The sequence below is a fragment of the Giraffa tippelskirchi genome, chromosome 10 (genome assembly GCF_054371585.1).
Source record: "Giraffa tippelskirchi isolate mGirTip1 chromosome 10, T2T-mGirTip1v1.2.pri, whole genome shotgun sequence".
NCBI classification, from domain to species: Eukaryota; Metazoa; Chordata; class Mammalia; order Artiodactyla; family Giraffidae; genus Giraffa; species Giraffa tippelskirchi.
In genome coordinates this window covers 37,461,093-37,484,752 of record NC_137284.1, presented here as the reverse complement: position 1 = coordinate 37,484,752, position 23,660 = coordinate 37,461,093, and the positions used below count along the sequence as shown (strand labels likewise).

Sequence of the window (23,660 nt, the reverse complement as noted above, 5' to 3'; positions counted from 1 at the left end):
TGCAGGTCAGGAAGCAACAGTTAGAACTGGACATGGAACAACAGACTGGTTCCAAATAGGAAGTGGAGTCCGTCAAGGCTGTATATTGTCACCCTGCTTATTTAACTTATATGCAGAGTACATCATGAGAAATGCTGGGCTGGAAGAAACACAAGCTGGAATCAAGATTGCCGGGAGAAATATCAATAACCTCAGATATGCAGATGACACCACCCTTATGGCAGAAAGTGAAGAAGAATTAAAGAGCCTCTTGATGAAAGTGAAAGAGGAGAGTGAAAAAGTTGGCTTAAAGCTCAACATTCAGAAAACTAAGATCATGGCATCTGGTCCCATCACTTCAAGGGAAATAGATGGGGAAACAGTGGAAACAGTGTCAGACTTTATTTTTTTTGGCTCCAAAATCACTGCTGATGGTGATTGCAGCCATGAAATTAAAAGACGCTTACTCCTTGGAAGGAAGGTTATGACCAACCTAGATAGCATATTTAAAAGCAGAGACATTCCTTTGCCAACAAAGGTCTGTCTAGTCAAGGCTATGGTTTTTCCAGTGGTCATGTATGGATGTGAGAGTTGGATGGTGAAGAAAGCTGAGTGCCGAAGAATTGATGCTTTTTTTGAACTGTGGTGTTGGAGAAGACTCTTGAGAGTCCCTTGGACTGCAATCCAACCAGTTCCTCCTAAAGGAGATCAGTCCTGGGTGTTTATTGGAAGGACTGATGTTGAAGCTGAAACTCCAATTCTTTGGCCACCTCATGTGAAGAGTTGACTCATTGGAAAAGACCCTGATGCTGGGAAGGATTGGGGACAGGAGGAGAAGGGGACAACAGAGCATGAGATGGCTGGATGGCATCACCGACTCTATGGACTTGGGTTTGGGTAGACTCCAGGAGTTGGTGATGGACAGGGAGGCCTGGCGTGCTGCGGTTCATGGGGTCACAAAGAGTCGGACACGACTGAGTGACTGAACTGAACTGAACTGAGATGCTTTTAATCAATAGTGTCTTCCCTGGGTAGTCGCTCAATAAATATGTGTTGAAAGAATTGGTTAAGGTCCCTTTACCTAGTGACTTATATCTGTAGATGTGATTATGGGAATGCTATCATGGTGTGCTGCAGTTCATGGGGTTGCAAAGAGTCGGACACGACTTAACTGAACAACAGCAACAATAAGAAAGAATGAAAGCTAAGAAAGTGTAGACAGTATTTCAGGCAGTTTGCTATAGAAGGGAACAGAGAACTGGGGACAGTAGTTAGTTGGAGAGGCATTAAGGGTAAAGGAAAGTTTCAAAAAATCACTGCTCTTAACAGTTTTATTTGTATGCTGAAGGGAAGGATTGGAGAGGAAAACAGTTGATGATGAAGCTGTGTCCTTGAGTAGGCAAAAGAAAATAGGCATAGGTGCTTAAGTAGAGGAGTTGGCATTAGAGAGAAACAAATATTTTATCCATAGTAACAGGGAGAAGGCAGGTTATAGGGGTGCAGCTACAGATAACCTAGTGGATATTAGGTTAGGAGCTTGTGTAAGTTCTCTTCTGATTTTCCACAAAATAAAAGCATGATCATCAGCTGAGGATAGCTGTGGGGGTAAAGAATTGGAACGTTCAGTAGAAAAATATGAATTACTCTTATAATTGATATTTAGTCTGTGAAAGTGGTAGATTTGGAGGGGGAAAGGCTGTTAAAATTCAAAGACAGTTGTCTTTGTGGTAATGATTGTAATCATTTCACAATATATACATATATCAAAACTTTCTGTTGTACACCTTAACTATATACAATTTTTATTTATCAATCTGACCTCAGTAAAGCTGGGAGAAAATGAATGAATCTCAAAGCAGGGAAGTTTTGATGAAGATTCCCCATATGATTAAAAAATACACGATAACAAGAGAAGAGCTCTGGTCAGGTGGAGAAGTGCCAGGAATCCCTAAAGAGCCTTTTGAAGGAAGTGACACTGACTAAAGGTAAAACTCTTACTCATGACAGAATCTGAGCAAGGATGAAATTGTGGAAAACCAAACCTGGTGTGCTGCAGTCCATGAGGTCGCAAAGAGTTGGATACAACTGAGCGACTGAACAACAGTGGTAATTCCAGTCAGCTTTCATCCAAAATGATACTGATAAGAAACTTCATAATGTGCCTTCTCTATGAAAAGTTTGTATTATATTAGTTCCTCAGACAGGAACTCCTCAAACAGAACAAATAGAAATATATATAAATCATATAAAGAGGAAAATTATCAATGTAGTATTTAAGATTGTGGTCTGAACTTTATTGCCACTTTCTTCAGAAGCTTTCTAAACATGATTTTATAAAATACAAGTCGATGATGAAAGCAGTTGTTTGTTGGTTAAGATGACTCTTGCCCTTTCTCATAATACTTTTCAGCTCTGAGGAAGTGTTGTATTTTATATTCTCAGTGTTCATACATAAGTATTATTGGTTAAAAATATGTGACTTGACATTCTTCAAACAGAACTTAATTTTGGAATAACTAAATTGAGTCTTCTCACTTCCAAAAAAAAAAAAATTGTCACCTACTACACACAAAGACACTGCCACTTTGGTGACTTTTTCAGGGATATTTTGTTGTGTGGGCAACTAACACTTTGTTTTGTGGGCGATTTGAGAAGCCATAGTATAACAGTGCATATTAAGAATGCCTGTAGTATTTGTGTTGGCAAAATGGTTTGGAAGAAGAGTGACAGTGATTACTTTTAATTGTCAGAGATGGTTTTATGGAATAGAGAGCATTTGTGTGTGTGTGTATGTGTATGTGTGTATGTGTGTGTGTTGGTCGCTCAGTTGTGTCTGACTCTTTGGGACCCCATGGACTGTATTCCACCAGGCTCCCCTGTCCATGGAGTCCTCCAGGCAGGAATACTGGAGTGAGTTGCCACTTCTTCTCCAGAGAACATTTGAGTTAGGTCCAAATTAAGGGAAGATAAGTTTTCGGTTGACTTCTTGATTGCTTTCTATGCACTAGGTATTGTACTAAGCATTTTGTAATATAATCCTGCTACTTGTAAGGCAACAGAAGCTCAGAGAGGTTAAGTAACTTATTGAAGGTCACACAGCTAACAAATAGGTTTCAGACCCAGACCTAGCTAACAATAAACTCCTTCCAATGTAGCACACTAATTCAAGGAGGAGAGAGTGGTATGGGGGAGGATATTCCAATACAGGGAGCAGGAGGAGCAAAGAAAAATGCAGAGGTATAGAAAGTGTGTGTGTGTATGTATGTGTGTGTGGGGGGGAGTGGAGAGTGAAAGAGTAATCCACTGTGACTTTGGCACTGTGTGTATATGTGTGAAGGGGGTGAAATAATATATAGTGGAAAATAGAGACTGAAAATAATAGCTTGTAAACAGCTCATGGGATGGTGGTCTCAAAAGTTACATTAAGGAATCTGGACATTATCTTGTAGGAGGTCACCAGTTTAAAGATAGTTTTCCTGACAGAGTCTTATCTACTGTGTGAATATCAACTGGTCGGCATTCCATTTGGACCTTTGCCTTGTTTCATAGTTGCAAATTCTTTTGGAAGACAATAGAAATAAAAGTGGGTTCTTAAAATTGAATTCATTGTAATTATCCATTTTAAAAGTAGTTTATAGAATTCCTGATTAGTTATTATTCTGTGTTATGAAATTAGGAATACCACTAGACAGTAGTTTAATGTTAGCTTACTGTTTTTCTGAGACCATAAGATAGAATTTTAAAATCATGTTTTTCAGATACTGACCGAGCTTTGTCATTACTGGAAGAATACTGCAAAAAATTAAGGAAACCAGAGGAGCAGCAGTTGAAAAATGCTGTTAAAAAGGTGATGGGCATCTTTAAGAGCAGTTTATTCCAAGCTTTGCTAGGTAGGTATTAAAAATTATTCATCATCTTCACAATTAGAATTGGGCTTAATAGTTTGAATAATGTTGTCCGAGAACCTGATGCTAACCAAATTTGAAACTGAAATATTTTTCTTGATATCAGGTAGAAGAAAATATTTTTTTTCATTTTCTTATTACAGCTTATCCTGAAAAAGAACTACTATAAAATGGAAATAAATATATATGTTAATATATAAAAGTATTGAAAGAATGTTTTCTATAGGAAGACAAGTAAACACAGGAAAAAGCTGCAGTAGTTTATTTCAAAAATTGAGGAAAAATGTGCTAGAGAAGGAAGTTGCTTCCTTCTGGAGAAGGACTTGTCTGACATGAAAAGTGATGGGTCACATTCTATTCAGTTACGATTATAGTTCTAGTCTTACCTTCTTCTTAAGACAAAACTTAAAACTATTTTTCATCTTTTTGCTTCTCTCAAAAAATCTCATGATTCACACTGAAAAATTTATTGATGAAGATTTCAGTACTTTGTCAGTTTTTCATGAATTGAGCTACATAATGTTTAACCTTCTGTTTATTCTTGAATTTATGGTTTATTTATGTATATCTTTATACATACATTTTTGCATTTATGCAGATAATTTTTAATTCTTATTTTAGAATTGAACTAGTAAAGATACAAATACTTCCCCCCAACAAAAACAACCAACAATTTTAAAAAGGACTCAATTATAGATTCTGCTAGATTTAAACAGTATATTTTAAAGAAATAATTGAGTCTACTAGACATTATTATTACTTTTTTCCAGGTCTGATGGTTACTGATATAAAAATTAAAAATGTGAATTTATGAGATATTGAAAATATTTTGTGTTTTTATTACAATGAATGTTTATACTTATTGACAAAACTATAACTCTATGGTTTAAATATATTTAAGAAACCATTCCTTTTTGAAAAATTGAAAATCAGTCTATTGAATAAAAATAGTAAAAGCTCTATAGGATTATTTTGTCTGTGGATTAATTTCTTTGAAATATTCTTTTATGGCTAGTAAGAATTAATGACACACATAACTATAATCATCTTAGTTGGTATTAAATAAAAACAACTCTAAATGGACTCAATGGAATTTAAATAAACCCTGTCATTAGAGAATAGTATTTTAGAGAACAATTATTAAGCAACAGATTTCTCAATTAAAAATTAATAGTTTTATTAAGACCATTAACTGAATGGCCATACCTCTAAATAGATTTGTATGATGTGCTTAGGTAAGATTGGGCTACGTCTTTTGATTGAGTTTTTGAGAATTTTATTTAGGAACAATATTGTTGAATGCTTTCGATAATTCTACTAGGATAATGTATTCATTTGGCAGTGCAGCATCATTATATGAGGAATAAAAAGACGAATGACAAAGAGTTGTATTTTGCCATTGTTTTAAGTGAGTGATAAATATCTTGGCAGAAAGCCTATAGTGTAGTTGGAATTTCTCTAATAAAAAGGCCACAGTAATCTGTAAAAAGCTGTTATGTAAGTAATCCTGATGCCCAGCTTTGAATGGATAGATTTGTTTTGGCTGGCCTTTTAAGTCTTTTTGGAATAAACCAGATTGCAAAGAATGGAGCAATACTATACAATGCAACATAATTTTCTATTGAATTTTGTGTGGGTTACTGACTTATAATTATTGAATGCTTGGTTGGTCTCACTGTGCATTTTTTTAAGGACCCAAAAAGGAAAAACCAAGTAGCCCTGTGTATCCTGAAGGGGATTGTATCTTTCTAAAAGGATAAGTAGGGAATCATTGATAAATGGCATTATTTATGCTGTATATTTTGCTTTCTGTTTCAACCAACTTCCCTTCCCCTTCCTTTTTGTTGCACATAATGGAAAATAGTGGCTTTAACCCATTATTCTGATAAGCAGATAGTATGTTGAAATAATACCTTGCATGAATCTCAACTGAAGAAAATGGAAGGCACTCATAGTGCAGAAAATCCAATACAAATGTATAGTAGAGTAAAACACTGTTATTGCAGAATGTGCTGTTAACATTTAAAAGTGACTAGGAAACCAGGTCTTCTCTCCGTAAATGAAAAGGATCACTTTGAAAATAAATAATATCCTTCTTTTGTAGTCTTCCATCATATGCTGAAAAAAGAAAATGCAAACACTAGTTTATCTTAGATGGTATAATCTTTGAGCACAGAATTCTGTCTCCATAGCTTTGATCATTATTATAGTGCATAAAAGTATTTTATAAATGGGTTCTGTGATAATAGGATGGAGAGTGATAACAAAGGTATTGTTTTTTTATTTTTAAAATATAACTTTACCTGATTATAAGTATGCTGTGCTTAGTCGCTCAGTTGTGTCCAAAGCTTTGCGACCCCAGGGACTGTAGCCTTCCAGGCTCTTCTATCTGTGGGAATTCTCCATGTAAGAACTCTGGAGTGGGTTGCCATGCCCTCCTCCAGAGGATCTTTCCAACCCGGGGATTGAACCCAGATCTCCCACATTGCAGGTGGATTCTTTACTGCCTGAGCCACTACGGAAGCCTGATTATAAACATAATATATGCTAATTATGGAACATGTTCAAAACAAAGTAAAAGAAAATAAAACCCAAGGGTAAAATGCATGTCTCTTGTGATAAACAGTGTGAATGATGAACTGTTTGATTCACTTTCTTCCTTCTTGCTCCTTTAGTCCCTGTATTCTGTTTTGATTTTCTATTTACGAATAACTGAAAGTATAAACAACAAGACCTTAACTTCTAAAAAGTTAGTAATTAACATTCATTAATACACAGAAAGAAAAATGCCTAAAATAGCAAAGCTGCACACTGCGATTTTAGGCGTAGGGTGACATCTTGTGGAAATACTAAGGAAAATGTTTTCTCCAGTGGATGGTTATAGTTTTATGATGATTGCACTATTAACACTTTTCAGAATTTGAATATAAGTGAATTGGAATTCCATGGTATTTTACAACTTAATTTAAGTCTCTCCCATTTAGCACAGCTAAAGCAGTCAGACTTTCAAGGGACTCTATTCGGTTATTTACCCTTTGTTTAGGAGCAAGATGGAATGTTTTTCTTTTTGTACTTCTCTGCCAGATCTACTTTGAAAATTTAAAGATCTGTGTTAGCACCATAATTATCTGTAAAGACCATTTAAATCGTGTAATCGGTTAGTTCATTTTTGAGTGATGTACCACGAAATTTCTTTGCTTTGATACCTTATTGAAAATTGCCTTATTTATTTATTACTTTTATGTACCAGTATGGACAGAAGTATGTATGTATATTCAGTATGTTTCAACCCCTTCTAAAATCTTGTTAGCATTGTTTATTTAATTTTGTTTTCTCTTACTTCACTTCAGTGTTTGAGGGGGAATCTGGGGAGAAGCCTTACAAGAGAATAGGCAGTAAAGTGATTGTTTTCTGACAACTCTGCTGGTAGCATAGCAACATCTTAGAAAAGAACATATCTTGCTTTATGGTGGCTGAATGTCAGATTTTGTGTTAGAGTAGAATATTTTTTATTTTCATAAACATAAGTATAGGCCATATGGATACTTGAATTATTATAGAGGTGACACAGTAGATATACTACATATTGGGATTTATCATCTCCTTGTTGAAACCTTGCACCATGTCCCTACCTGTAAGCAGGTTTAACCAGCCCTTTCATCATGTCTCATAGCACTTTGTTCATATTACTATAAAGCACTTGTTTTGTTGCCTTATGACAAATTGAGTATATTAGTGTTCCCTCAATAGAATGTGATAGCTTGAGAATTGAGGTTATATCTATTTAACATTTGTACCCTCAGTTTGTGGTCATTTAATAATAATAGGTCATCAATAAATTTTATTTATTTATTCAACAATTAATTAAAAAATACCTGTTGTGTGTTACACATTATGCTTGACAATAGGGATATAACAGTAAAGTATCAGTTCAGTCCCTCAGTAGTGTCCAACTCTTTGAGACCCCATGGACTGCAGCATACCAGGCTTCCATGTCTATCACCAACTCCCAGAGCCTACTCAAACTTACGTCCATCCAGTCGGTGATGCCATTCAACCATCGCATCCTGTGTCGTCCCCTTCTCCTCCCGCCTTCAGTCTTTCCCAGCATCAGGGTTTTTTCAAATGAGTCAGTTCATTGCATCACGTGGCCAAAGTATTGGAGCTTCAACTTCTAGACAGCATATTAGAAAGCAGAGACATTACTTTGCCAACAAAGGTCCGTCTAGTCAAAGCTATGGTTTTTCCAGTAGTCATGTATGGATGTTAGAGTTGGACTATAAAGAAAGCTGAGCACTGAAGAATTGATGCTTTGAACTATGGTGCTGGAGAGGACTGTTGAGAGTTCTTTGGACTGCAAAGAGGGTGAATGTTAGGTTCTTAAATACTGAGATCTACTCTGTTCTTGCTTAATTTGTTTACAATACCCATTTCAGTAGAAAGAATGCAGGTATTTCAGTTATTACAATTTAGTAATAATAATTAATAAGGCATTTATCAGGTATTTACCTACTTACATGGACATGTGCAGGTGGATGATATTAAAACCAAATTCCTACCCTTGAGGATGTTAAGGTCAGTTAGGAAGGTAATATTCACATATATACTAACAAGTATTACACAGGATATAACCGAGGCTTAAACTCTGGAGCTTAGACCAAAGTGCTGTACGAGTCCAGAGAAGCATGGATTCACTGTAGATTGGTGTTGCTGGGGAAGATTTTTTTTTCACAAGATGTAAACTTGAGCTGGATCTTGTCAAAGACAGGATTTGGGTAGGAGAGGATAGAGAAGGGCATTTTTTCCCCATCCATTTATCTAATCATCCACCTATCCATTTGTTTATTCAAACACTGAACACTGTGCCAGATATAAAACTGGAGAGAAAAGCATTAAATGAAATTGCATGAATAGTTTATATTTACCATTGTGAAAATGCTACAGTGGTGAAGTAGAGAATGTTGTAGGTGAGAAGCTTAACTTTAGCAGTGGAATCAGGGTGAGCTATCTTAGGGAAGTGGCATTTGAGGTGATGACAGATTCATAGAAATCAGAAGGAGAGTGAGGAAATAGATGTGACTTAAACAGGGTTCAAGATATTCTTGGCGTTTATGCTTTAAAAATGTTCTCTCAGAGCTGGCTAAAGGATTGTATTTGACTTAAATTTCTACTAGAGACTTGTTTAAGTTTGAAGGTACACTTGAGAAACAAGAGTGGTAAGCAGAAAATGGGGCCCAAACAGTTCTTATAATTCCCTTTGTTAAACGACTATATACTGAGTGTGATTAGTTGTGTGCTTTATGTCAAGCAGGATCAAATATTTCTTAAGTTAATTTTGACACTTTCGATTGGGTGCCACCAAGAAGTTTGTCTCTGGACTTTTTATATTTACTGCAGGATTTATGTCACCAGATGGCACCATTTAACTAAATTTATGTACTATGGATGCTTATAAGGCTGATTGTTTTCAAATGAAGAATGTTTTTATTTGTGCTATAATATAAATAGCCCCAAATTAATTTCTTTTGATAGCCTATTGGACTTCTATACACAGTAAGGTAATGAAACCCCAAAAGTTTGTTGGGAGCTTGAAAGCATCTGGTAATTTCTGATAAGATACATAATAAATGAAAATTTGGTGATGATCACTATCACTAATATATGGAATCTGGTGAAAAAGAGCACAATAGGCTACCCTATCTAGATTTTCCCATAGCTAGCAGAGTAATATTATGAATATTTTAGCCTTGAATTTAACTTTCACATATAGGGAGTTGATATCTGTAATAACAAAAATACAGAGAAGATTCTAAAAGGTTGTTTTAGAAATAAGCCTCTTCAAGATGTTTGGAAATATCATGGTAGTAATACATTAAATAATTTTGTCAATAGAGTATATGTTCTCTTGAATTGCGGAACTAATAAAATTAATAGAAAATGATATAGAATTCTTTCTTAGTATAAACATTTATCCCAAGGAAATGAATATTTGTTCTTAGTTAAAGACTTCCTTAATGTTTTCCCTGCCACTAAGCAAAATTAGTTACTTTCTCTCTTACGTCCCTATAGTATTTGTTGGCATTTCTGGTATAGTGGATACTTTGTTGTATTATTATTAGTTGATTAATTGTTGGCCTCCCTCAATAGACTCTGAGCTTCTTGCATACAGGAACTGGTTCTTATTCAGTGTGTAGCAGTGTCTGCCATGGAATAGTCCATCATTAAATTTCTTCATTTGACAGAATCTGTCTTGAACACCTCCTATTTAAGAGACACTCAGGCTCTGGGGATTTAGTGAGAAGAGAGATGTAGACCCTATTGTCATGAAACTCAGGGTCTACTAAGGGAAACAGACAATTAGAATAAGTACAGCTGTGATAAATACTTTGAAATAGTTATTTGGGTCAAATAGTAAAATAAGGAATTACTTCAACTAATATAATTCGTATTATTGTGGGTTGTATTTGTTTAAAAATGTTTAGATACTATTTGTTAAATGAAACCTTGCAGTAGTTTTCTGTTATCCTTGGAATGAAATTTGAACTTCTCACCTGTAAGGCTCCCTATCATCTCTACCTACCTGTCATCTCTTAGCACTCTTCCCTACTCTATATTCCAGCCAAAATAGCCTTCTCTCTGCTCCTAAATGCTGCCCCAAAGCACTTTACATGCTTCCCTTTTGTTTGGAGTACTTTCTATCTAGATCTTTGCCTAACTAGCTTATCTCATCGTTTAAGTCTCAGTGCTTTGAAAATGCCTTTTCACCTCACTTCTCACCTCTGTCCCACCCTCAAGTCACATCTGTCACATTACCTGTCTTATTTTTGTCACTGTATGTATCACTATGAGAAATTTTGTTATGTGTTTTTTATGCGGCTTTCTCCGCTAGAATGTAAATTCCATAGGAGCAGCCATCCTGCCTGTCATAATCATTGCTGTATCTTTTATATTAGCTTGGTGCCTAGAACATAATAGCCATGAAATAAATATTTGTTGAATGAATGAATGTGGCTGCATGCCTAGGTCTCTGTTAGATTCCTGTTTAAGTTAGAAATAGACTCATTTGAAAGGAGAGAAAATCTTAAATAAGTAGTGTTTTTGTTTTTTTTCTTTAGGTAGGCAGTTGCTAGCACTAAGTGAGCATAACAGAAAAGTTCCAGCTGGTGTGTCTATGACTGGGAATTATAACATGACTTTAGGAAGGAGCGTAGTGCTTGTAGAGCCCAGGGCAGGTGTTGTCAGCCAGGCAGAGCGCCTGGAACTTTGCCTGAGCCAAAAGGATGAGTCCCAGTTACCACCAAGCAGACTTCTGCATCAGAGGCTGGGAGTATGCCCAATGAGCAAATGGACAGGGACATTGCTCAAGGGCCAGAGGAGCTAGATGACAGTTTGTTGATCTGGTGAACCCAACCTATTTCTACCCCATGACTATGATGGCAGAAAAAAGCACTGTCTCCCCCCAGAACTGTCTATGCTTATATAACTAGGCATTATTTTAGGAGAAGCAGGAGAGGGGTAGGCTATATGAATGAACAGTTTTATCTGAGACTTTAAATTATTGAGCCAGACTACACTTTAAACTGTATTGAGTGGCCACTTTTCCCATTTAGCTGGTGACTGAGGGCTTCTGAAGCAGCTGAGTAAGACACAGACACAGTTAAGAGCTATGTATTTTGTTTGCCACCATGCCACTTCTACGATGGTGTGGTATAATTTGTGTGTGTGATCCTGCAGTACTGACCCATACATCTCAGTGTTGGTACTTACTTCATACTACTTTCCAGTTTGGTATTGAATGTTGAAAAGCATTAACCACAAGAAGGAACAATGGAAAAAAGAAATAACTCACAAGTATCTTATAGAGAAAGGGGCTTCCCAGAAGGCGTTAGTGGTAAAAGAACCTGTCTACCGATGCAAGGGACGTAAGAGATGAGGGTTCAATTCCTGTGTTAGGAAGATCCCCTGAGGAGGGCACGGCAACCCACTCCAGTACTCTTGTCTGGAGAATTCCATGACTAGAGGAGCCTGGTGGGTTGCAGTCCATAGGGTCGCACAGAGTCAGACATGACTGAAGTGACTTAGCATGCATGCACATCTCATAGGGGAATCTTTTTGTTGTTGTTGTTCAGTTGCCAAGTTGTGTCCATCTCTTTAGGACCCCATGGACTGCAGCATGCCAGGCCTCCCTGTCCCTCACCGTCTCCCAGAGTTTGCCTAAGTTCATGTCCATTGATTTGATGATGCCATCCAATCATGTCATCCTCTGTCACTCTCTTCTCCTTCTGCCTTTGTATAAAGAGGCAAGAAGAGGGAAGCCTTTGCCTTCATCCTGTTAGCTCTGGTCCCTGGCAAAAGATGGAAGTGGTGGAGAGTGAGGAACGTTGATCTACCTTTGTTTACGTAAGTCTTTCCTAAGAGTTGCTTAAGAAAACATTTCTCCTCTACTTTATTTCTTGCTCAGAAGCCACAGAACTTCTTAAACTGTGTTAGGAATTCCAAACATTGCAGTAATAACCACACAGCATGAATTTTCCTGGTTCCTAGTTTTAGAGCTTCTAAGTTTCACTTTATATTCAGTTTCCAGTTTGCTGTCAAAATAACAAATTTTCATAAAACCGTAAGATTAGAGTTTTCTTTGCAGAACCATATACATGCATATTGAGTCATCAAATGTACCCAGAACCACCAAATTCCAGTGGGCATGCCAGTTCTTACAAATCTAGTTAATCACGAATCCCTTAAAAGTTTAAAGCATTTTTAAACTGACAGAAACAAATTACACTGAATATTAAATAATGCATTCAGAAACATGTTTGGTTTTAAAAATAAACCATTTGAAAATAAACTATTAAAAAATAAACCTTCTTTTTTAGAAATAGTTGCTGCAGGAGTTTTTTGAAGACGGGTTTAAGAGCTCTTCAACTGATCAAAATAGGACAATAATTATATATATATTAATGTGACTTAGATTTCATTAATTGAGGTACTTAATATCATCAACAAAACCAGTTTATTTAAGGTGCAGGACTCCAGTTAGTAATTTTTCAGAATATATGTTCACTTTCTTCTTGCTTTCTTCCTTATACAAATTTAATTTTTTTAACTCTATGTTTTCTAAAAATGGAAGCCCTGGAGATATGGAAAATTTAACACATTTAGTAGGGCTCTCTGCAGGTACTAAACAAACTTTGGTACAGGATACTTCCATTTCCTGAGTCTGAGTGTTTATTATTGTAACATGGAAGAGCTGGACTAATGCAATGACTTTCTTTATAAACATGTATGATTATGAAGAGGAATATGACTCTGCATATTGAATGAAGTATATAGGAAAATGGACAGCAGTTTTCTGCATAATAATTTCATATTTTCAAATTTGAATGATTGTCATTATTTTGCCTTTGGTTTTGGATAGTCCAGTTCCTCATATCAGTTTCTTGATCTCTGTTCTAGTAGTAATCTCTTCTTCACTGTATCTCAACCACCCATTCTTAAATTTTACTCTGTGCATCTTAACATTATTAATAACTATACTCTTTTAAAATGTCAGGTTGTAAACATACTATTCCGTGACCATCACTTATCACCTTCTATTGATACAGTTCATTTGTGTATCTCCCATACTAACCATTCTTTGATCCCATAAGCACTGCTAAATCAGTAACTCCACAGTTTTATTTTCATGATCTGTTAGCAACCATAAGTCTTCAGGTCCAGCTTAAAATAACATGATTCATTGCTATAATTAATCATTTTGTATACATCTTCAGTTTCTTTGTTGTCTGTCCATCTGCTGGCAAAAACCAACCTCTCATTAAACTTACCTCTGTCTATTCCATGTCTGCCCCGTTCCAACTAAATGTGGCTGGAGAAATACATACAACCTTGTTAACTGGTTCCGCTTTAAATTATGACCAAAAAGCCAACTATGTTTCTTTGGACAGTTCACTTTCTTGTTCCCAGGGAGAACATTTCATACCTTTTCTTCCTTTTCAAATGTAATACACTAAACCTTCTTCAACTTTTAGCTGCTGACCTTTCTTCTTACTTTATTGAGACAATAAAAACAATCAAAACAGAGCTTCCTCCTCTTTTCAGTATTTGATCTACCTATATCAGTATCTATGTGTTTTGCCTTTTCTTTTGTTAATGTGAATAGACTGTCTCTCCTTTTATCTAAGACTAAATCCTCTTCTTGGATAGAGTATTAGTGTCCTGAAAGGTAACAGAAAGCCTTCTCAAAGTTTAATTTCGAATTTGTTTACAAAGAGATGGGAAGAGTTAAGGGAATCAACCAGGGATGGAAGCACTTGGGGACTAGGAACAGTGGGAATCTTGAAGGAACAGGGAAAGCATGTGAATTATTAATATAACACAAATAGAACTATAATTGTTAGAAGGGCTGCTTGAGAAGAGCTATGGCTTTAGGAAGAAGATAGCCACTGCCAAACCACCACCCAGCAAGGAAAGAGCTGGACAAATGAACATCCCAACCCCTCTTTCCTTCCTTCCCTAGTCTTCTGCTGGTTATATTAGTGGACCCCAATAGAAAGCCAGAGGACAAGGGAGCTGGGTGACAGAGTCTGTTAAGGTCAGCTTCCCAGGACACAGTGCAGGGTGAATAGGGGAAAAAAGATGACCTAGATGGGCAAACAGAGAAGATTAATGCCATGTTATGTCTAGATTTTTCAAATCTAGACAAGAATCAAAGAATATGCTATTGTAATTATTCCTCCTCTCTTTGCAATTAATACTTACCTTTCTATTTACTTACTCTTATTAGCGCACAAATATCTCCTCTTAAAAGGAACATTTTAGAGTAAGGGTTAAGAGTATGGACCCTGGAGCCAGATGGCCTGGGTTCATATCCTGGCTCCTCTGCCACTTACTACTTGTGTGACTCTGAGCAGATTTGATAACTGCTTTGTGCCTCAATTTCCCTGTCTCTAAAATAGGGACGGTAGCAAAAGTACCCGCCTCGTAGGGTTGTGAGGATAAATAGGGTTTTTATGGTTGATTGTACTGTTCAAACTTTTTTTTATTTTTAATTTATTTTTTATTGGAGTTGATTTACAACGTTATGTTAATTTTGGCTGTACAGAAAAGTGACTTAGTTATACACATGTATGCACATATACTACATTCTCCTCGTCGTCTCCATCTCAGTAAATGTCATCGTTGTTTTCCCAGAAACCTAGGAGTCGTCATGGGTTTTTCTGTTTCTTTCACATTTTAATACAGTCCATCTACAAGTTTTGTTGCCAAATTTTCAAATTAAGTCTAGAATCCTACCAATTCCTACCATCTCCGGAATGCCATTGTGGTCTCCGCCACCTTAGTCTCTTTAGTCTACAGCAGTAGTTTCCTGACTGATACCTGTTTGTTTTCATTCTTGGCCCAGTCTGTTCTCTTCATAGCATCCACAGTGACCTTTTGAAACAAAAGATCATTTATCTCACTACTTAAAAACCCTCCATTGGTTTTCTGTCACTCTCAAAGCAAAATTTAAACTCCTTATCATGACTGTAAGCCCTTATATAATTTGACTCCTGGCTAGTCTTTCACCTCTTCTATTAACATTCTCAACGTTGCCTACTCCCTCCAATCATGTTGGCCTTGAACTTTTCCTTGAATAAGCTTTCTGCTTTAGGGCATTGTACTTGCTATTTCCTCTGCCTGCAAATGTTTGCTCACTTTCTCACTCATTCAAGTGCTGTCCAATTGCCCTTTCCCAAACCCCTTCTCTAAAATAGCCACTCTTCTCACTTATTTTTTTTATTACTGTAGTGAATTTTTCTTTATCGTACTTACCAACATGTATTTATTTGTGCTACTTATTTCTGATCTTTGCCTCCCAACTATAATGTAATCTCTTTGAGGGCAGGGATTTGGTTATCTTATTCACTCCTCTAATCCCAAGGCTTACTCAAGTTTATGGAGTATAATAAAAGCTAATATAATTTGGTGCGTGAAGGAAAAGCTAATTTACTGTTGATGGTCAACTTTCAAATTTTGGCAAGATAACTGCATTAACTTTTTCTTTGTTTTTGCTTTTTGTTTAAAGTCAAAGTTGTTAGATTCTTAAGTGAAAAGTACTGTGTGGAGAAAGATATTCATTTAAAAGAGCCTTTTGTGTTTGCAATATTTTATAGTTAATACTGTTGGGATTTTGCATTTGTTTCCAGGGTTTTTTTGTGCCAAGAGCTCAGGGCATTGAAGAATGTGATATAAGAGGTCAGAAAAGTACATTAGGTTAATTATGCTACTGCATTGTCAGGCAATCTCTTGGAGTTTGCTGGTGTGCAGTGATCAAAGCAGCATCATTTAAAATCTCTAGACCTATTAAAACATGCAAATTTTACTTGTTTACATGTCTTGCTCTTTTTTGAGGTTACTGCTGATAATAATGAAAGAAATTTATGATATCTTCTTTACTTTGAAAATTTAACAGAATAAAAATATGGATTTCTGTTAATAATATGACTTAGTTTCTAGTATTTAAGGTAGAAGACCTCTCAGATACTGTTTTCCTTTCCTGTTTTGAGAAACGTAAAAGTACCACTTAAAAATGTATTTACTGATACTATTATTCTTTATGATGTATTTTCCCAAGATTTTCATTAATGTATTTGTTAGATGAACAAATATCTATGGAGCACCTATGTGTGTCAAACACTGATATAGATGCCTGAAAGATATCAGTGAACAAGATAGGCATTCCTGGTCTCACAGAACTTAAAGTTAAGTGGCAAAATATCAGTAATATACAAACATAGAGAAAAATAGGCAGGGAAAGGTACTAGAAGAGTACCATGCAGGAGGAGAGGGGGCTTCCCAGGTGGCACAGTGGTAGAGGATCCACCTGCTAATCCAGGAGACAAAGGAGACCATGGGTTTAATCCCTGGGTTGGGAAGATCGCCTGGAGAAGGAAACGGCAACCCACTCCAGTATTCTTGCCTGGAAAATTCCACAGACAGAGGAGTCTAGCGGGCTACAGCCTATGGGGTCACAGAGTCGGAGACTGAGCAACTGACCATGCATGCACGCCATGTTCTCAGTAGACTTATGTTACTGATGTGTGTGTTTATGGAAGAGGAGAAGGGTTAGTATTAAATACAGTAGTTAATAAGTCTTGTTTGGGAGGACATTTGAATAAAGACTTGAAGGGGTTGAGGGATTGAGTCCCCATATGGCTATCTGTAGAGTAAAGAGCAGGTGCACAGGACTTTGGGGTAGGAACATGCATAGATTATCCCAGGAATAATGGAATCCAGTGTGATGGACTCAGTCACTCTTGATTGAGAGGCAGTGGTAGGAAATGAGCTCTGTTATGGTAAGAGGACAGATTATGGAGGAGGTTGTTGGCCATTATAAAGACTTTGACTTTTACTGTGAGTGAGTGATGAGTCTGTTGGAGAGTTTTGAGATGATACGATCTGACTTATACTTAAAATGATTAATTTTGCACATTGAGAACTGACAGGATGCAAGGAAGAATATGGAAAAGATGAAATCAGAGTTCATTGTAATATTCCAGGTAGAGATGACTGTGGTTTAGATCAGGGTGTGGCAGCAGAAAGAGTGGTGAGAAGTGGTTAGATTCTAGATTTTGAAGGTAGCCCTAATGAGATTTGGTAATAGATTGGTGTCAGGAATGAGAAAAATGGGAGTATTAAGGAGGAATCTTTTCTTATTGTTGTTGCCTGTGCATCTGGAGAAATGACATCCCCATTTTCAGAGATGAGGATATCTAGGAAAACAGCATATTTGGTGGGTGGGGTGAAAAATCAGGAGTCAGATTTTGGAGGTGTGAAATTTGAGATGCTTACTAGACACCCATGTGAATATATTTTTAATTTAACTTTTAAGACTTCTGGAATTGATTTATCAAGATAATTTCTAATGTAACAGAAATTAAGATAGAAATAGATGACTCTTGAAATTAGAGTTCTTGACTGAAAATAACAAACACCATGTAACTTATGTAGAAAAGGGATTTATTTTAAAGATACAAGATATCTTATAAGAACTGTGGGAAGGCTGGAGCTCAGACTCAGACAATAGATAGGAACCAAGAAATAGGAAGCACAGTCAAGATCAACAGAAAGAGTGTTCAGAGGATACTGGCTTTTTGCCTACACCAGTGATTATTAGCCATCATAGAGCTAGACTCTGGCTCTTTAATACTCGTCACTGTACCTTACAATCTTCATTCTGCCATAGCCATCATAAGCTCTTTTTGATCATCCCAGTACCCAGTGCTCGTACGTGCTCAGTCGTGTCTGACTCTTTTTGACCCCATGAACTGTAGCCCACCAGGCTTCTCTGTCCAGGGGATTTTCCAGGCAAGAATACTGGAACGGGTTGCCATTTCCTTCTCCAGGGGATCTTCCCAACCCAGGGATCAGAGATGTCTCCCCTGTGTCTCCTGCTTTGCAGGAGGATTCTTTACCTGTTGAGCCATCAGAGAAGCCCCATCGTGGTGCTAGTGATAAAGAATCCCCCTGCCAGTGTAGGATATGTAGGAGATGCAAGTTCCATCCCTGGGTCGGGAATTTCCCCTGGAAGAGGTAATGGCACCCAGTATTCTTGCCTGGAGAATCTCATGGACAGAGGAGCCTGGCAGGCTACAGTCCATAGGGTCGCAAAAAGTCAGATATGACTTAAGCGATTTTGCAAGCACAGGACTACTGAGGCACTATATGACGATTAAAAGCCCTGCTTGGTTATGAAATATGTAAATATAGCTGTGACTTGATAAGATAAATATTTGATCTCTTTTCCCCCCTTCCTTAGTATACAGATTATAAAAGCCTTGGAATCTCCAAACTAATGTGTCCTTTTGTTTGTTAATGAAATGATGGATGGCTGGTGACTCCTGGATAGCCTCAGGATGGGGGCTGGTTGCTAAAGGAACCAGTCTTCAAACTAGAGGGCTGGGACCTTCAGCCCTACCCCATGACCACTGGAAAAGGGAGAAGGGCTGGAGACTGAGTTCAGTGACCAAGTGGTGCTAGTAATAAAGAACCTGCCTACCAATGCAGGAGATGTAAGAGACACAGGTTCGATCCCTGGAGTCAGGAAGATCCACTGGAGGAGGACATGGCAACCCACTCGAGTATTCTTGACCGGAGAATCCCATGGACAGAGGAGACTGGCCAGCTACAGTCCATGGGGTCGCAAAGAGTCGGACATGACTGAAGCGACTTACCATGCACGTACCAGTGGGAAATTGTTAATCAAAGATGCCTGTTTAATAAAGCCTCCATTGTTGTTCAGTCACTCAGTCGTGTACAGCTCTTTTGTGATCCCATTGACTGCAGCACACCAGGGTTCCCTGTCCTTCACCATCTCCTGGGGCTTGCTCAAACTTATGTCCATTGAGTCAGTGATGCCATCCAACCATCTCATCCTCTGTCATCCCCTTCTCCTCCTGCCTTCAATCTTTCCCAGCATCAGGGTCTTTTACAATGAGTCAGCTCTTCGCATCAGGTGGCCAAAGTATTGCAGCTTCAGCTTAAGCATCAGTCTCTCCAATGAATATTCAGGATTGATTTCCTTTAGGATGGACTGCTTTGATCTTGCTCCAAAGCCTCCATAAAAGTCCCTAAAATACTGGCATTGGAGAGCTTCTGGATCGGTGAATATTGTGGGACTGAGCCCTTAACCTGTGGGATCTGACGTTAACTCCAGTAGATAGTGTCAAATTGAATTAGAGGACACTGGTTAATGTTCACAGAGAGTTGTGCAAGTTGGAAAACTTGCACACAATTGGAGTCTAGAAATATTTCAAGTGTTGAGATAAGGGGAAAAAAATGGAGTTTTTTTTTTTTTTTTTTCTTACACCGACACTCTACCTTGAAAAAGACCTGAAGTTTGCTTGTCGAAATGAATTTTGTAAGGATGGCAGCTTGTGAGTCATTATGAAATAAGTGGTAGAAGGATGGTTATCTGAAATTAGACAAAAAATTGTAATATTGGATGTGGATGAATGTGACTTATAACGCATGCAGTGAATCGAGGTACCTTATAGAAGTTTGAGGTGTGTGCATATGTGTATTTTGTATAGTCCTAATTGGACTGATTCATTTGGGTGCAGTTCCTTTCATTCACTCCTGTTTCTTTCAGAGAAAATTGTGGTGGGCTTCCCAAAAGGAAGTTATGAATAGGGACTTGCGTGGGATATAACTTCTTGGTTATTTAAAGAAAGGTTGATGTATAGGGGGCAAGGAGAAAAATGTGGAAATTGAGGCAAAAGAAGGAGAGAAAATCAAACAATCTCTACTTGGTAAAAATGTGGGAAATTTTTTAAAAGATGGGACTTTTTGAAGAAATACAGATTTAACATCTTGGAGGGTAGATTTTTATCATTCTTTTTCTTTTTCTCACTGTGTGTTTTGTACAGATCTAAAAGTAATTTCATTGTTGAGTACCTTGAGTATGCAAGGTATTATTCTAAGCTCTTACAAGAATTATTGATAAGTCTTAAAACAATAATGTTCAATAGTTACTATTATTTCCCAAATTTGATGAAAACTGTAAACTTCTAAGTTGAGAAACTCAATGAACCCTAACTGAATAAATGCAAAGAAAATCACAATAAGGCACATTATAAATTGCTAAAAAGCAGCGATAAAGAGAAAATCCTGAAAAGGAGCCAGAGGAACAAAAACACAGCTGTCTTGTCAGAAACTGTGTAAGCAAGAAGACAGTGCAATGACATGTTAAAATTGATGAAAGAAAAAAAAACTGTCACACCAGAATTCTTTATTCAATAGAAGCATCCTTCAAGAATGAAAGCAAAATAAAGATTTATTTCAGACAAAAAAAAAACCAATTTTGGGAGAATTGATTGTAAGCAGACTTACACTGTAAGAAAAGTCAAAGAAAATTCTGTAGGAGGAAGGCAAGTAATACAGGATTGAAATTTGAATCTGTGCAAATAAACAACAAAATAGTAAATGAATGGGGAAAAAAATTACCCCTTATTTCACAATTTCTTTAAAGATAATTGATCATCTAGAACAAAAGTCATAGTAGTGTATCAAATAATATATAACAGTAATACTATGGAAGACCACAGGAAGGAATTGGAAGTAAACCATTGTAAGTTTTATACTGTATTTGAAGTGACACAATAATATTTGAAGATAGACTGTGATAAAAATGTATACTGTAAAATTTAGGGAAACCACTAAAGTAATAAAACAGATATAACTAATAAGCCAATTGTGAAGATAGATTTCTAAAAATACTTAGTAATCAAAAATGGAACATGAGAAGAGAGGAAAAAAAAGCATCTGAGAAAAGATGCTGAATGGTCTAGTGGTTTTCCCTACTATATTCAATGTAAGTCTGAATTTGGCAGATCTGAGCCACAGCCAGCTCCTGGTCTTGTTTTTTTTTTTTTTTTTTAACTGATTGTATAGAGCTTCTCCATCTCCGGCTGTGAAGAATATAATCAATCAGATTTTGGTATTGACCATCTGATGGATGTCCATGTGTGGAGTTGCCTCTTGTGTTGTTGGAAGAGGGTGTTTGCTATCTACTCTCTTAGCAAATTTCAATTATACAGTTCAGTGTTATCAACTGTAGTCACTATGTTATACATTAGATGCTTGCACCTTAATCATCTTATAGTTGAAAATTCGTAACCTTTTACCAGTCTCTGTTTCCTCCCTTTCCCTCAGAAACCTGGCAACCACTTTTCTATTCTTCATGTCTATGAATTTGACTTAAAAAAACAGATTCCATATATAAGTGATACCATGTAGTATTTTATCTTTCTCTGTCTGGTTTATCTCACTTAGCATAGTATCTTCAAGTTTTATCCATGTTGTCACAAACAGCAGAATTTCCTTCTTTCTCATGGCTGAATAATTACACACACAACACATCTTCTTTCTTCATTAATCCATTTATGGATTAACACTTATGTTGTTTCCATATCTTGAATGCTGTGAGTAATGCTATAAGAACAAGAGAGCAAAGTTATCTTGCAGGTATCCTGTTTTTGTTTCCTTCAAATATATACCCAGAAATGGGATTGCTGAATTATATGATAATGCTATTTTTAATTTTTTTGAGGAACCTCCGTGTTGTTTTCCATAGTGGCTATACAAGTTCACCTACCCACCAACAGTGCCCAATGGTCAAAGTTTCCGTTTTCTTCATATTTTTGCTAAAACTTATTTGCCTTTTTGATAATAGCCATTCTAACAGGTGTGAGGTGATACCTTATTGTGGTTTTGATTTGCATTTCCCTGATGATTAGTGATGCTGAGTACCTTTTCATGAACCTGCTGGTCATCTGTATGTTTTCCTTTAAAAAATGTCTGTTCAGTTCTCTGCCCATTTTTTAAATCAGATTGGTTTTTTTCTATTGAGTTGTTTGAGTGTCTTATATACTTTGGGTATTAATCCTGTACATGATATACGATTTGCAAATATTTTCTCTCATTCAGTAGGTTACGTTTTCATGCTGTAGATTATTTCCTTCACTGTGGAGAAGTTTTTTGGTTTGATGTAGTCTCATCTGTTTATTTTTGTTTTGTTGCCTTAGGTTGTTATGTCAGATCCAAAAATCACTGCCAAGATTAATGTCAAGGAGCTTACCCCCCTTGTTTTCTTCTGGGAATTGTGTGGTTCCAGATTTTAAACTTTAGTTATTTTGAGTTAATTTTTGTATATGGTATAAGGCAGGCCTTACGTGGCTGTCCAGTTTTACATTTACTGAAGAGACTATCCTTTCCTTGTTGTGTATTTTTGGCTCATTTGTCCTTACTGTTGCCATTTGGTTTGTTTTCCAGCTATTTGGAATTCCTTTTTTGCCCCCTTCTTCTCTTTATCTCTGCATTTGTGACTTGATAATTTTCTGTAGTGCTGTGCTTAGATTTATTTTTCATCCTTTATGTATCTATTATAGGTTTTTGGTTACCATGAAGCTTATATAAAATATCTTATATATTTTAAGCTGATAACAAGTTAAAACACATGCAAAAGTCCTGTTTTTTACTCTCAGTTCAGTTCAGTTGCTCAGTTGTGTCTGACTCTTTGCAACCCCATGGACTGTAGCACTCCAGGCCTCCCTGTCCATCACCAACACCCAGAGATTACTCAAACTCGTGTCCACTGAGTCTGTGATGTCATCCAACCATCTCATCCTCTGTCATCCCCTTCTCCTCCTGCCTTCAAACTTTCCCAGTATCAGAGTCTTTTCCAGTGAGTCAGCTCTTCATATCAGGTGGCCAAAGTATTGGAGTTTCAGCTTCAGCATCAGTCCTTCCAGTGAATATTCAAGACTGATTTCCTTTAGCATGGACTGGTTGGATCTCCTTGCAGTCCAAGGGACTCTCAAGAGTCTTCTCCAACATCACAGTTCAAAACCATCAATTCTTCGGCCCTTAGCTTTCTTTATAGTCCGACTCTCACATCCATACATGACTACTGGAAAAACCATAGCTTTGACTAAATGGACCTTTTTTGGCAAAGTAATGTCTCTGCTTTTTAATATGCTGTCTAGGTTGGTCATAACTTTTCTCCCAAGGAGCAAGCATCTTTTAATTTCATGACTGCAGTCACCAACTGCAGTGATTTTGGAGACGCCAAAATAAAGTCTGTCATTGTTTCCATTGTTTCCCCATCTATTTGCCATGAAGTGATGGGACCAGATGCCATGATCTTCATTTTTTGAATGTTGAGTTTTAAGCCAGCTTTTTCACTCTCCTCTTCACTTTCATCAAGAGGCGCTTTAGTTCTTCTTTACTTTCTGCCAT

The 23,660-nt window shown here is 36.9% G+C and overlaps 1 protein-coding gene across 1 annotated transcript in view; it reads left to right on the top strand.

The window, feature by feature from the left end:
• Positions 1-23,660, top strand: part of DLG2 (discs large MAGUK scaffold protein 2) — a 2,308,738-nt gene that overhangs the window by 42,380 nt on the left and 2,242,698 nt on the right. Inside the window, exon 6 of the mRNA XM_081536923.1 lies at positions 3,738-3,869. Within this exon, the coding sequence (XP_081393049.1) occupies positions 3,738-3,869 (132 nt within the window). The remainder of the gene's footprint in view (positions 1-3,737; positions 3,870-23,660) is intronic.